Source organism: Poecile atricapillus, chromosome 5 (genome assembly GCF_030490865.1).
Source record: "Poecile atricapillus isolate bPoeAtr1 chromosome 5, bPoeAtr1.hap1, whole genome shotgun sequence".
Classification (NCBI taxonomy): Eukaryota; Metazoa; Chordata; class Aves; order Passeriformes; family Paridae; genus Poecile; species Poecile atricapillus.
In genome coordinates, this window is record NC_081253.1 from 11,098,590 (window position 1) to 11,114,820 (window position 16,231).

At 39.0% G+C, this 16,231-nt stretch overlaps 1 protein-coding gene across 1 annotated transcript in view; it reads right to left on the reverse strand.

Annotated features, from left to right (window-relative positions):
• Positions 1–16,231, reverse strand: part of SLC49A4 (solute carrier family 49 member 4) — a 64,826-nt gene that overhangs the window by 11,543 nt on the left and 37,052 nt on the right. Inside the window, exons 4-7 of the mRNA XM_058839266.1 lie at positions 14,897–15,026; positions 9,759–9,867; positions 9,067–9,134; positions 4,030–4,157 (exon numbers count right to left, since the gene is read on the reverse strand). Coding sequence (XP_058695249.1) covers positions 4,030–4,157; positions 9,067–9,134; positions 9,759–9,867; positions 14,897–15,026 — 435 coding nt within the window. The remainder of the gene's footprint in view (positions 1–4,029; positions 4,158–9,066; positions 9,135–9,758; positions 9,868–14,896; positions 15,027–16,231) is intronic.

Here is a 16,231-nt window from a genome sequence, read left to right on the forward strand (position 1 = left end):
AAAATTAAAATTTCTTAAAATAAAATTCAGGCTTGCTTAAAATATAAACCAATTTCAGAATCAAGGTTTTTGGAGAGCTGTGATTAGCTGATGAGAGGTGTTTTAGACAGATGATATAGTAGCTGGCACTGTATCATTATTGCCTTGCATTCTTTTTTCCCCCACACTGGCTGTTATAGTTCATATATACAATTCTGAATACATTTTAAAGTCTTTTGGAGTTACATTAAGAAGTTGGCAAATGACACAAAACTTGTCTTTCTCCATGGGAGGAGGAAAAATGGAGCATATTATGCAAATATAAAGCAATGCAGGCATCGCTCAACATAAAAAATACTAAACAGTGTAATTTGAAACAAAAAATGCAGTTACTGATTTTTAATATCTGCATTAAAGGTCTCCATTCTAAGTAATTACATTTTGTAGGGAATATCTTTAAATGATGTTGTGCCTATTTAAAAGGAATTAGGAGAATATTATACAAACAAGGTGAAGAAAATACATTTTGTTGTGACCATTTTTTCAAATACCTTCCCCTCCCCCAATATTTAAACTGGACATTACTAAAACTGCTGCAAAGAACACAAATTAAAAGAGGGGTTTGGTTTGCTTGTATTTCAAAAACAAATATTTTGAGAATTTTTTTTTTCCTTTTCTTTTAGGGTGGATAATTGGCCAAACTGTCTCATCTTTTTTATGCTTCCACAAAAACATATCCACCTACTGCTTGCTCTGAGCCCAGATGAGAGATAGGCAGAGGATTTTTGGAAGAGAGAGATGAGCTTATGTCACCCAATATCCACATGCTAAAGGAAAAGACTTATTGGACCTGGGGAAACTGCTATCAGGGTCTGCCTAGAGAAGCAAACTTTATTCATGGATCAAGCAGCTGTCAGGTGAGATACAGCAGCTGATGATGCTGCCTAACATCATGTCATCTCTGTGGGGAAGCCTGCCTTAACAGCTGGGCCAGTACAAAGGCTCCCATAAGGTTCTTGTCTCCTTCCCAAAACGACCCTCCTGTCCTGTGGAAGAGTTGCCTTTTAACTGTACCAGCAATCATTCAGATCATGTGGGTATTTCAGCAGTTCCCAGGATTGCTGAAGATGGCAACACTGGTGGCTTTGCAAAGCCTGACTTGCTCAAGAGAACAACTCTGGAGGCAGGCTAAGAGAGGAGGGGGAAGTCCCTCCCAAAATGGGAGCTACATGGTTGGAAGGGAAAAGCTCTCTGGAAGATCAAATGTACACCCCCACAAGCTTCCATGTCAGTTTTGAACCCTGCTTGCTCTGCCTCAGCATTTGAATAAAGCTGAAAGTGCGGAATGAGATCCTTCACTGGCTCTGTAGCACTGCCAAGCCCAACACTTTTGCTCTTTGCCACGGGACAGGAGGAAGTGGAGGAGCCTATGAACCTTCTGGCAACATCAAAACCTGCCTTCAATAACACACCAATCCCTGCTTTGCAGCAGGTGTCCAGTTCTGCCTGCAAAGTGGCTCTGGAATATAAAGTATTTTATGGACCTTTTCTGCAAAAAAAGAAAAAAAGAAAAGAGAGGGGAAAAAGAGAACACTAGGAAAAAAAAAAATAAACAAACCAAAAATATTTTAAAAAGATGATGTCTACTTTTGTTTTGCACATCTTCCAGCTCTACAAAAAACACACAGAGAATAACTACCTGGCAGTCCACTGTCAAGACTTGTCCACTGATATGCAGAGTGACTTCCACCTTTACCAGCTGCCACTAATCACTTCCAAAAGCTGCCAGCCCACAGCCTGCATTGGACCTCCTAGATTTGTACTCCGATACACTCTACATCTCAAACTTTTAATTAAGAGGAGAAGAAAAAAAAAAATGAAGTTCATCTAAATCAATTCAAATGTACCATTTCTCCCAATTATTGTGAATGCAGAGGTCATCATCATGTTGCATCATTACATTGAGGAATAATTTAGCATGAAGTTCTATAAATTAGCTTAAATAGCTTGTGTGTTTTCATCCATAACAGCATATTTCATAAAGATATACCACTGCTTTTCTGTGTACAAGGAACTAAATTGAACAGGCACATTACATCTATTTTCTAAGAACTTTAATGAGAAAAGCCTGATATGAACCTCCCCCCACTGCCTATCTATGAAATTTAAACAGAAGAAAAAAGAGATCTTATTTTCTGGCTGCACATTAGACTCTGATGCTCTAGATTGCCTTTTTTTTTTTTTTTTTTGAGGAATGCACTACATTCCTGGTATTTCTATTCAACACAAGCTTGTTTTTTAAAGAAAAGGGTTCAATTTTTACAGTGACATATACAAGAAAAGCACTGACAGAAAACTCTGATATATCATTACAACTTAATCTAAGGAATCACCAGTTTAAAGAGAAATGGTAATTGCATATAAAATACAACCCAATCCCTGTAGTTGAATCAAGGGATGGTAGTTTAGGATGTTATATATCAAACCTCAAATACCCTACCTACTTTTATGTCCTGACAGTGGATGACCTTTCCAAAAAAAGCAGCACAATGCACCTACATGCTATAAACAAATAAGAATTCTTATAGAACCTGTGTTGCGTGCTGAATTCTTTACAAAAAACTCAATAAAATAAAATCAGAGAGAGCTCCATCAGTTTTGTTTTGGAACACTGGCAAGTACGTACATAATGACTTTCCCCTCTTGAAACGTCTCTGCTTCATTCTTATGCATAGACTTGAAGGGTCATTTATGTGTTTGGCTTGTTGCATCAATTCAGAGGATAGAGTTACTGTAAAAATTTACATTACTGCAGGTTTGTAGTGATGAAGCAGGCAAGCACGAGAAGAAAGCTTTTATTGCTTTTATTTTAGATTTGATGGAAAAGTGTAGTCATTTAGTATGACAACAGCCATCATGAAATTTGATTTGTTTATTGATTAAATTATGTTTTATTTAAGCAGAATTTTGAAAGCATTGAAATTTCTAGATAAAGCACAAATTTGACCTACCCATTCAGATGGTGTTGTTCCTGAATTGATCATGTATTTCAATTTGCTGTACCCACTTCGGTTTATAGTTGTGACATTTGCAGTGCACCAAGGACACTTACTGAAACTCAAACTTAATTTGAGTAAAACACTACTCTATATACTACTCTCCCCAGAAAACTCATTTATTTAAAATGGGCAAAAAAAGTTTTCATTTCTCCTAGAATGCATAAATTGCTTGTAACAAAGAGGGCACTTTATTTAAAATCAATTTATAGAATGCTTTACTAAATAAATATATTTTTGAATCTTGATGGCTTAGGTTTTACTGTAACTTGCTAATCTTCTGAAGGTCTTGGAATCACAGGTGGATTAGTCCCTTGGTGCAGATAATAAGGTGAAGGACAGATTTTTAAGAACTAAGCAGTGCTAGCTTTCAACTAATGGTACAGTTCACTTGCAGCCCAACCAGACCTCTGAGCTTTTCCCCCACTCCTGCCAATAGCTTTTTTTCATGTCTTTTTGAGGCGCAGGCTGAGTTAATATTGGGCTGGAAGAGTTCCCTGAACCTGCATGCAGGTGCAAAAAAGGAGGACAGCACTGTGCAGGGACAGATTTAGATGGCTGAAAACACTACAGGTCACCTTGGTTTGAAATGCACCACACGTTTCAAATAACTAATACAAGCTTCAAACCCCTAAATTCCCAAACATTTCACTGTTCCTTATATGCAACACTACTCTCATTCATCTGATTTTTCTTGATTTATTTCTCACTTCAGTTATTCCAAAGAACTCAAAACAGAAAAACACTTAGTCTCCAAATGAAATTTAAATGTGTATTCGGGGTTCTTGCTATTGGGTTTTTAACCATTTTTATCTTTTTATGAAGTTATTCAAAGGCAGTTAAGGTATTTCAGGTTCAACACACTTTCTAAACTTTTTGTCTTAGTAAAGCTACTGTATTACTAAAGATAACAAACTAGATTATAAGATAGTGAAGACAGCAAATATTTGCCTGCAGTATCATAAAGAATAGGAATTAAAATTATTGTTGATACCTGTGGTTAAAGGCAGATGAGTGACAGTAGTTAGACAGGTGAGAGTGAACCAGGTTGATGCTAATGTTGCTCCAGATAAAAGCAGCAGCAGTATGAACTTCAGCATGCCCCTGATAAAATCTGCAAATCTGAAATAAAAGGACACATCAGAGCAGTACAAATAATTTTCATATTATCTAAATGTGATGCTTGACAATTAATTCAGTATATTCTCACTGAACATTCTGGAAACTATAAAAACAATTTATTTGTTTTTTAAATTCTCCTTTTCAGAAAAAGAAAAAAGGTATTTTTATAGAATGGTGATATTTCTAGATGTCAAGCTGAAGAGCTATGGATTTTTTAGCTGTCATGAAGTAACAACCAAACCAGAACAATTCTCAAGCAATTCTCAAGGCATCAGATGAAAACACTGGAGGAAAGTGGGGTTTTTTTCTTCTGCATTTGTTGGACACAATATCTCACCACTACTTCCATCGCTGTTTTGTCAGCATTTGCCAGTCTCCCTTGGCAGACACAGAGCTCCATTAGCATATGAGGAGGCTGCCACGTTTCATTCAAGACATAGTTAAGTGTCAAGATTCATTCCTGTGGGAAATGGAAAAACTCCAAAAAATTCCAAAGAATCCCTAGTTGAAGATGACAAGGAACAGCTTCTGAACCCTTGGATGCATTGGTGATGAAGCTCGTGGTAGCTCAGGCAAGGAAGGAACTCTTTACACAGGGGGTCACTCCACCAGTGGCTGTTTTGGGTTGAAAAGTTCCAGAAGCCACAAGCTTGGTGCTATTCCTCTTCTACACAGATCCTGCTGACAGACTGGGGGAGGACAGCCCCACAAGTCCTTGGGCAGTCTGGCTGTTACACAGAGAGAATTATGATCTTTATACCTCCTGATGGCACAACTGGTTTTTTCATCTTTTTTTTTTCCTTTTTCTTTCAAGGAGACAGAATGCTTTTGAGCAGTGCTTGTGTGGCATAATTATCAGTGCAACTGCTCTTTTCAAAGGGGATGTCAACCTAACTACTGGGAAAGATATTAGAAAAGGCAATGTCATTTATTCATGAGTAATTTTCTATAATCTCCTGCTTAGATGTGATTTTGGGATGGACACATTAGGTCTATATTTTTAAAGCATATCTTCTGCCCCCACAGGCTCCTACTTTGATTAGGCTAATGGCAGCATAATCCACCTAGCTTGGTCCATGATGAAATTTGTCTGTCCATCAGCTAAATGCCTTCTCTGCCCTGACAAAGATCACTCTATAGGCAGATACCTCATAGCTTACTTGATAAATGCAATGCTACATTTACATTACAAAGAAATGCTACCAACATTTTGAGAATTTCCAAATATACCATCAGAGATGTAGGAGTAATGCAGTCAAACACTCTCCATTCCCCCAAACCAACTTCTTTCCTTGTATTTTGATTCTCCCCATGCCTGAATTCCACAATGAATTTAGCAGTGAGTAATTCAATAAGCAGTAGTGGGAGATCAATGCTGCATATAATCTGAGAAGTTTATGACTGCAGTGTTCAAGTGGCTTATGCATTCATCTCCAATAGCCAGAGGTCAGCTGCTACTGGTGGATTTTTTCCTGACAATCCAATCAAGGAGTCAGGATGGCCTCACTGGTTTGCCAGTTTCTTTAATTATTCCTTGGGATCACTAAGGTCAAAATCAGCAATTTTAAAAGCTTTGCAGAAGCATCTCAAAGTGTAAACTTCCAGCTTATTCCACAGAGATTCCCACTTTGCCTGCTGGCAGACATCACTGTCCTTACAGGCAAGGGCAGTGACGTAGATCCTGTCTAATGAAACACAATGAGAAACATCAGCTTCCTGGGAGGGACATTCACAGACAACAGGTCTGGGGGAGACCTCTAGGGGATCCTTGGTCTCTATCCCACCACCAAAGATATGTGGGCCTGGGAGGTTGATATGCATCTAAGCCATTCATGACAGCTAAGTGGAGAAAATACCTACCTTTACAGCTGTAACTCTTCCTGACACAAAGATCCCAGTTTGGGTAGCAGTGTGCTCCAAAGAGTTCTCAGATATCACAGAACTCCAAAAAGGTCAAATGTACCCCAAAGTAAAGGTTTATTCAGCTACTGGATTCAGCCAGCAATAGAAATAATAGAAAAAAATAATAACCTAGCCTGAACTTGGTTATTGAAGGACTTCTGTTTCTTTTCTGGTTATGGGAGAATAAGGAGGATTGTACATCTAGTCTACTCTTCATAACACTTGCTTCAGTCAAAAAAATATGAGAAATTACTTTTATCCTCAGACCCTGTACTTGATTTCACACCTTTGTTCTGTATAAATCCTTCTTCATCATCTAGCATGTAAGGGACTGTCTGCAGCTGCTAAAAAAGCAGGCACAACAGGAGAGAAGGTGTATACTTTGCCAGACCTCTGAGTCTACAGCTGGTAACAGTCTCCAGCTCCCCAGCAGATCCAGCCCTAGGCTGTATCCTACAGTTAAAATCACAAACCTGCACTGCTGGCAATACTGTTTGTTGCTAAGGAAATTATCACCATGCCATAAAGTTTCAGCATTTTGACTACACTGCAGGTTAGAAGCAGTAACTGAAACTGAGCCGCAGAGGACAAAACCTCAAAAATATCTATGATCCTTGGCAAATGTGGGGAAAAAAATTGCAAAAAATCTGAGAAAAGGAAATAGATTTATGTTTCCATGCAGTTATATGAATGTGGCTCTTTGACACTGCTTTTCTTCAAACTAGTAGCATTTGAAAGCTGCCACCAAAGGGTACAGCACCTACCAGCTGCCCAAAATAGGCCAGGCTTTTCAATTATAAAAACGTATCAAACACATTAGCTAAACATGTAAGTTCATGGCTATCAGGACAGCAGTGGGTGGAGAGTAGAAGGATTTATGTATAATACTGAGGAAAACTTGCACCATTTTGAAAATGAGATAGATAACAAATTTCCAAACTGGGCATTACTATAAATACAGATGATTTAACACCTACTGTGATGTACAGGATCTAATGCTCCAGGGCAAGGCTCAGGTTTTCAAAAATTGTAAATTATACAAGCTGCATTGACAAAAATGGAAGAAGCAAATTCCTAAGATGCACCAATTTTGCTTTGGCAAATTAGCAGAAGAAAACAAAAAGGAAAAAAGCCCACCCCAAAACTAACAGCTTCTTGAGAGATGGCTAAGAGAGAGAGCTGCTTGCTTGGCAAATCACAGTTCTGACACTGAAATATATCAACTTGTCAGCTTTGACAAGAATCATTACTTAATTTTCCTAATTACAACTTTCAGCAGATTACAGTCAGACTCGTCATTGATTCAACCCTACACAGATAAATGCTGAATAGGCCTAGGAGGGAGAGTCATCCATCAGAAGTGACAAATCACCTCCTCCCTCCCTTTCTGTATGCAAACCCTCCCATCCGAACTGTGCATCGCCCAAGTTAGAAAGACATATTTGGAGACAGACTGTTGGTATTTCTTAAATTTACTAAATGCTACAAAACATAGGTATTCAACAAGGTTTGAAATCAATTTTGAAGTAGCTAAAGGGACTGTCAGCATTTCCTGAAACTTAACCCAGGCAATATATTAAATAAATTAATCTACCATAAAGACTGAGATTTGCATGTTGGCATAGAGTCTGCAGATTCTCTCCTAATAAAGTTAATTGAGCTTCTAAGCTATACTATTGAAATAGTTGCAAGTATACCAGAGATTAATTCATGATGAAAAAGATTAAACTGGCACTCTACCTGCTTCAACATGCAACCCATGGCATCTGTGTCATTTACAGCAGTTGCTTTTAAGCATCTATTCTCTTACAGAGAAAACATTGTATCTGAGCTTGGCTAATCAAAAGCAACTCTTTTTAGAGGAAATCAGGGCATGAACTTCATTTGGCTAGATTAAGTCCTTTGGCCTGCATCTCGAGTGGATGGGAGAGAAGCACTTGTTTCTTTTCCCTAGGTCAGGAGTTTTTTCCTCTCCCTGCTGCAGTTGCTAGGCAGCCTGCAAAATGTCAGGATGTGAAACCTCACATTTCTTTATGCATTGTGTACTCTGATGAAGCACAGCAAGTGAAAAAAAAGAGCTTCAAAAGGAAAAAAAAAGTCCTAAAAAGATCCCTCTCTCCATCCACAACACCATGATGCAACAATTGCAGGTATCTGCACATGTGCTAAACTCACTGCAGAACTGGAGTCTAATGACTGGACACAGAGAAGCCAGGACAATGCTCAGATACCCCAAAGCAAGGGGAACATGTAATTGGTTTTCATCACATAAGAAACTCACTGCTCAGGTACCTCCTAAAAGATTTTTCCTCCCTCCCACCATCCTTTTTTCCTAAAGAAGACCTCAGTGAAGAAGAAGCAGCAGCCTTTTGGAAGGGCAATCCATTTCTTGCTGTTCCACTCCCTGTGTCATCAGCATTCACAGTGGCCAGAGACAGCTGTATCTGGATTTATAAAAAGCCTACATACACCCATACTGTAGCCCATAGGATACAGCACAAAGTAGTTAGGCTATGCAGGAATCCAGCAACCTGCCCAAAATGGGCCCAGACTCATTTCTCTGTGGAGGAACATAATGTTACTGTGGGTAGCCTGCCTGTGCTACATTCGCTATATCCCTTTGGGAATCAATATGCCCAGAAGTGTTAATGGAAGGAGACAAACAATACTTTCTTCAGTGCTTTCCAAATGTGCTACAATGAGGTTCTCCCTCATACTAGGCAGCTGAATTCACCAATGCTGTCTTTAAAAGAGGCATACAAGAAGCCATTGTCAGGAACAAGAATCTGACTTCTAAATTCAGGTGTATGCATGTGGAGTTCCCAATCCCCAGCAACTACTAACATGCTACCAATTATTGCTTTACTAGAAACAAATTATAACCCCAAAAGGAATTTTCCATTTCAAGTTTCTGGAAGATGAGAGAAAATAAGTTCTGTTCTTAACAGGATAAACTAAATGACAATCACATCTGAAGAAATGGAGAACGACCTGTAATTATTCCTACCTTGCCATTGCTATGCCAACAACACAACCTCCAACTGTAGACCAAAATCCAATCCAGCCTGCATCCACCTGACAGGGAAAAAAAACCAAAACAAAACACAGAGAAATGTATTAAAGCTGAGAAAATAAGATGAGGTTATGTTCAAAACAAATGTTGTGCAGGAGCTCCAAACTGCTAACAACAGCTCTCTACAATCTGAAGTGCAAGGCTTTTTCTGGGAAAGGAAATAAATTCACCACAAGAAAGTATGACTAAGTAGTCTATGCCCTAAATGTGACCTCTCTTTGTGGAATCTGAGTAATGTCCTCTGTTTTTTTTAATAATACTCTATCAAAAGCTTAGAAATCATCTTCTCCCCACTTCATCTTTTCCACCAGGCACACATTATTTTCTTTCACTAGAGATGCAGCAGCCAACAATACTCCCATTTGTTTACCTACTTCTTCCTTCTTGTCAAAAGGTGTGTACAGTTCTGAAAACACTCACCACTGATGAAGAGTCAGCAGGAAGAATTGTGACAGTCTGGGATGCCAAAGCTACAATTCATTTTGTTTAAAATTTCAGGGAATAAAGTGGTCCATTTGTATTAATAACATGTTAAACATAAAACCCTGATAAACCTGCATGCTAGTGCAAAATAAAAACATGCCACTTACAAAATAGCTGCTGATTATCAGGCAGGAGATACTCACCTGGCTTACATGAATGGGTGTTAATATCAAATCCAGAACACCAGACCAGCCAGAGAAAACACCCAGTGGTATCGCATAGGCTAAAGCAATCATCAAGAATCGGAAATTGCTGTGAAGATGAAACACTGCCATTAGCCTCAGCTTATAGCAAAAATTGCACCAAGATTAGCCAGGAGAGTAAATCACACCCCAGAATCTATATTCTGCCATCAATAAAAACAGAAAAAGTCTGAAGGAGGAGTGAGCCAGGGAAAACAAGAAAGGTATCCAGCCATGTCACTGAATTTCTAGTGACTGATATGTTACTACCTTAGCACTGTGATAATAGAAAAAGCCACTCTCTCCACAGAGTTCAAAGATTTCTGTAATATGCTGGGCTCATACATTTCTCATTTCTGCAAGCAATTCTTCCATGCATTGGCATGGGCAACCTACTTAGCCTAAGTGTATGCTAGGAATAATAAGCACTAATTTAAAAGATTAAAAGCTTATTTAAAAAATAAAATCAGAGATTCATCCCTCTTGAACTGTACTTAAAAAGTCAAAAAAAACCCAAACCTGTTTTATTTCTCTTTATTTTGGTGAAAGGCAAGAAAAGCTCTGAAAATGAAGCAGATACAGTTGCAAGAGTGGAAAACCTGAACTGGCAAAAATCAGATATAATACTCTACTCTAAATAGTCAACACGTTTGCTTTTTCCTCCAGTTATTCAACCTTTAGTATTAAGTGAAGGTGAAACAGTCAAAGCTATATCATCATCTTCAACGTATAGAGCTAAACAGGAATTTAACCAACCATTTCCCTACTCACCATAACTGAAAGCAAATGTGAAATCCTTGCTAAGAGTCATCCAAGTTTTCCTCAAAAATGTTTCAAATGGAAAAGAAAATACACTTTGGAATCTGAAACAGCGATATTTTAAACTGCAGAGATTTTACGGTGATTCCAAGGTCAGTTATCCCATGGGATATCCGTGTAACCCCAAACGTGGCTCCCTCCAGTCTCAAACCATTTACATAAAATTGATCCTGATCAGTACCAGTTCCTTGGCAAGCAGTGGCAATTTGATAGCACAGAGTTACGAAAACCAAGAGGGAGAGAGACATTCAATTACTCTCCAAAACATTTGTAAGTTTGCAGCTTGTGCTGTTTTACTCCCTTAGATGCTCCACACACAACACACCACCCAGTGCTTTTTGCACTGTTCTTTTTCACACATCCTCTTCTTGAATACTGCATTTCCATCCCATGAACATATCCTCCGCTTTCAATACCATTCGTGTCAGATTTATCTTTTAATGCAAAGAAAGACAACTCTCAAACTTTTGGCTCCTCTATACATTATATTATATTTCTCTGAATGCTACTGTCTTCCTCACAACTTTTTTTTCTTTCTCAAGAATGCCATACTCTTTTCCTAGTCTATCTTGTATCACCTTGGCATTTGATGCTATTTAATACTGTCCATGGGAAAGCCATCTCAACATCTGTAGAATAAAATAAAAGGGAATTTTGCATGGACCTTATAGAGCCATATTTTAGGTTGTTAAGAGAAAACAAGTCTGAATGCAGTGTTTTGAAATAATCACTTGCTGAATATTCAAAATCTTTGACTACCTGGACCTCAACTTCATTAAAGAGCTATTTTTGAGGGAGAACTTTGTCCCTTACTTGATCAGCATTTTCTGTGGTGCGTTTGTTTTCTGTAACTCAAGCAACAAGATGGACTGTGATGTGGGATAGCCGCTCTATGCCACATCCAACCCCTAGTACCAATCCTACAGTAACAGCTCTGCATGATGACAATCCCCAGGGACAGAGTCTCCACAACAAGGAAGGTGACTAGGAGAAAGGGAGCCTGGCAGTGACAGAGATACTGATCACCAGGTGTCATTCTGCTCCCTTGCCCAGCAATACTTCATCCTGGCTAAAGCCCTTCAAAACACACATCTTCAGTAGCAGCTCCACTTTTCATGGCTCCAGTCACTTGTGCACAGCTTTTGCAATTTTGCAATTGCACCACTAAAAGTAGAAAAATGTGCTGTCTGTCACACCATCAGCTGTGGAACCCACACTGTTTTCCATCCTATCAGCAATGACAGGATATCAGCATTAGCCTCTCTGTTAAACCATTCTGCTGGAATATGAATTGATTTTTTTCTTCTGGTTTTTTTCAGAAACTTAATGCCACTAGAATCTGTAAGACAGGCTGGTTCAGAGGGGAGCCCCATCAAAGTCAGTCATCATTTTTAGAGTAACTTTGACAGTGCCTATTAACATCAGGCACATTCTGAGCAGCTTCCATTACTGGATGGTGATGTTGATGAAAGTGTCATTAAAGCAATAACGATGCATAAAACCCCTGATACAAAATTTCAAAATTGCTTACATAATCCCTAGAAAATATAAAAGCCATCTAACTGGCTAAAAGTATCTTATTACTTCAAAACAAAAATCACAGCATGTTTTTTTAATGCAGGTTTTAAGACTTATCAACTGTTCACTTGTATTAGGATTTTTCTCCATTGAAGTTTGTGGAATATCCTGAATTGGGGAAATAATAGCAGTCATATTTGCTTCACCCAAGAAACTGAGATAGGGCATCACATTTTCTAATGGAAATTCAAACTACACTTGTCAAAGTGTGTGATAGACTGTTAAAAGACTTGGGCTTAGCTCCCAAACCATGACCAATCTGTTGTCTCCCACTGCAGGCTGAGAGAGTTGGTATCAGGAGATAATTAGACAACAACTAATTGTTACAATCTGTCAGAAGAAGGAACCCTCCAAATCTGAAGGAAGAATCAAATTCCTAAGAAAGTCCCCCAAAACAGGCCCACAGGGGATGGCTGACCTCTGCTGATGGCGTAATAACTCTGCAAGAAGCAGCTCTTGTAGGTGACTGCCCAAGGACTCAAAGGCATGAAGGAGTGTGGGAGTTGCAAGGATGTGACAGATCCCCTTGGTGTCCAAGGAAAAAAGGTCAGTGACTTCAATGGTAAAGTTATACCATGTTGCTTTATTTTGAAGTAATAAAACTGTAGCATGGCTGAGAAGACAGGGAAATTATAAACATCTCAGTTCTCATGAGTGTATCTGATGCATAGCTGGGTCAGCCCACCAGCTCACACACATCCTACATGCCTTACACACAGTTCTTGCACCAAACGGTAAGTCTACAATAAAAGGAAGTCATGATTTCTTGGCACTCATCTGCTGGTTACCTTCAGTCTACACTATCAAGTCTAATGAAAGGCTCTCTGAGCCAAGATGAAACCTAGATTAGGCAGGCAACAGAGCTTAGAAGTCTAATGAACCAGATGATGGATTTCTCTTGAAGCATGGCAGATACCATTTTCTTTTATAAAACTCCTTTGCATGACAGATTGTTACTGAACAGCTCCCCAAGATAAGTGGGTTTAATGATGAACTGTTGATTGTTTCATGTATTGAGGAATGAAGTAGTGCCTTTGATAAAGTGCAGCATGGAAGAATGCAAGATCTGAGGGAAGAGAGATGTAATTATCTACCTGCCTACATTTTAAAATAGCCCTCTTGGTTCTTGGACACACTGTAAACTATACACATTATTTAAGAGTCCAGTTTGTTTTCTTAAGTTTCATTGGCTATTGTTAACAGTAAGCCAGCTTTGCTGTTTACATCTGACCTAACCAGTATCTCAGGTCCACTGCTTACAACGCTTTGAACATAGAATCTAATGGTTATAAAACTCCCAAATGGAGCACTGTCAACTGAAATTTTATATTTCACCTGCGGAGGCAGTTGCTGTTTGGATTTCTGCTCAACAGCAACATTTTTACAACACAGCCCTCAGGCAGGGTCTAACAGCACATCAGCTTGGGTGCAGAACAGCATTATTGTGCGTGCTAAGTGTCCTTAAGGGAACTGCTATTTTTTAATACCCTGAATAGGTCACTTTGCAGACTAACTACCCAGCTGTACTCACACCTCCTGAGTGCCAGCCTGCTCCAGGATGAACACACAGGATTAAGCATCTTGCCAACTATTTACTCCCCAAAACGAAAAAAAAAAAAGACTGCTAAAACAAAAGAAAAGAAAACCCAGTGACAACAAGGCATGAATTGTTTTTGCTGCCTCTAAATACAATTATTGAAAGTACAGTCCACAATAGGTCTGCAGTAACTCAATGTCCAAAGCTGCACAATTATTGAGCTTCAAGCAGCCCTTTATATGCAGATTCAGCTCCTACATCACTCAACAAGCAATTACAGCAAGAGTCCGAAGCTTCCCAGTAAAGTCAGTCATATTCTGTACCAGGAGAGCAGCTCTTCTTTGCCCCAGAAAGTTCCTCTGTGCAGTATCATCTACAGGGCCTGGGCCTTCACAATTGCTCACCATTAATATTACAGTTGTTTTAGCTGCTCCTCTGAGATCATGTTTCCATTCAACAAGACACTGTACAAACACTGGGGGAAGTGGGACTGTGTCTTACCAAAAGAACCCAAGAGGGAGAAGCTGCAATACCATCACTTTCTTTATAACATCTCCTTTTTTTTTTAACCTAAAAATTAGGTTAGGAAGCTAGCTCACCTTTGAGCCTATCCAGAAACACATCTGGAGACATTTTTCCTATTCTCACTTCATATTTTAACATACAATTAATGAGATTTCATAGATCATATAATAGTTTTAGACAGTTCATTCGTTGCTTCCATGGCTGAATGAAAGCAGCAGAATAATCCTTCAAAAGACAAAACCCCTAATTCACTCCAATATAAAGCACAGAAGAAACCAACTTAGAAGTTAGATTTGTCCAGTGCTGTTCACTGTTTTCTCACTTGCTCACTTTTAACAATCTCGTATAACCTGATGTAACAGAAGCATTGCATAAGAAAAGCCATGCTAACAGGATGACTAAAGCACTGCTGGTGCTGAAGGACTGGCATGAAGACTGGAGATACACACAGTGGTTTAAAATTTAATGTCTGCTCTTTAGTAGTTAGCATCCTTTTATGTCGTGACATTAATATTTAATTTTATTTTGTTTAAAAGCACTACAAACCAACTTGTTTGCTCAATGAGAAGATTAAAGCACACTTGTTTTTATTTACTTAGGCACTGATCTGCTTTGAAGTGGAAACTCAATGAGGTCCTACCTTAAGAGTCTGCAAAAACTTCTCCTGTAGCTGAGCCGCTGGCTCGCTGCAGCCACACTGGGGGGAAATGGAGGGCGCGAGGGGAAGTAGGCCAACGCTGCAGAAAATATCAGGGAAACCATTCCAAATTCTAAACAAGAGGGCAAAGAAAAACAAAACCAAGAACAGATGTTAGCATTGAAAGACTTATTTCACTGCAGTGCTGTTATCAGCCAGCCTCTGAGACATAAATCCCACCACAAGTGCTTGACTGCTCCTGACAACAGAATTCCGTAACTTGAAGAAGAAATTTCTTTCTCCTTCCCCAAACAAGATTTCAAATTGAGATGGAGAATCAATGATACTGGCAATCCATTCCAGTGATAGGTGCTGCAGAGAACCAGGCTCACACACAGGGAACTCAGTGAAGCAAAAGGCAAGCTTTTACTTTTTCTCTTCAGAGAGATCTGCAATATGAGGATTTGGCCACATTTCCAAGCGATGGAAGTAACTCAGTGCAGGTAACAGCATGCTAGAGACTTTAAACAGATGGAACTGGGGAAGCCCCAGGGCATGGAATAACAATTATTCATTGCACAAGACGATGAAGGCAAACAAAAGGTCAAGCAAGGCAGCAGTTCCGACACAAACAGTACTACATGGCAACAGAATATAAAGAGCAAAGTGCAGAAGCAGCCATGGCTCATGAATAGAAAAAGTAGAGGTAAAAGGAGGAAAAAATAAAGCATACAGCTGTTTGTGGATGCTTTGCTTGTTTAGCAGCAGGTATTCCAAACCTTTGAAAAATTTCAAACCAGAAGTTTGGACCTGAGCTTGAAAAGTGATGAGCACTTCACAAAAAACAGTAAGTCCCATGAGCAGACATTCTGAAGAGAAACAACTCTACCCGCAGTCAGTCTAATTAATTCGTCTTACAGGCCTTTAACAGTGTATATCATGCTCTCTACAGTCCTCAATCCCAGTATTTCTCCTATCCCCTTTGAAAACAAGATTCTTTGTTGATAGAGAGAAAAATGTATAGCTGAAGTGTGTTATCTTTAAAGAACTTGTGATCTTATAACAAAGAAGTGTTCACTGACACCACAAATAAATTCCAGCAGAGCTGGATACTCAATTGCCTTAATTTTCTTTTTTTTCTTCTCTTTTTTAATAAATCAATATCAACATGGCACTTTGCCAAGTCTTCTGCTAAACTAGAAGAAAATAAATTCAGGAAACTGAAAAGTAAATAACACTCAGAGTCTCAATGGATCAGCTGGAGATGGAGAAGGGAAATGAATACTTCCATTCGGCATATGGGAAAAAAGGCATATTGGGAGTGTGACAATGTCATTT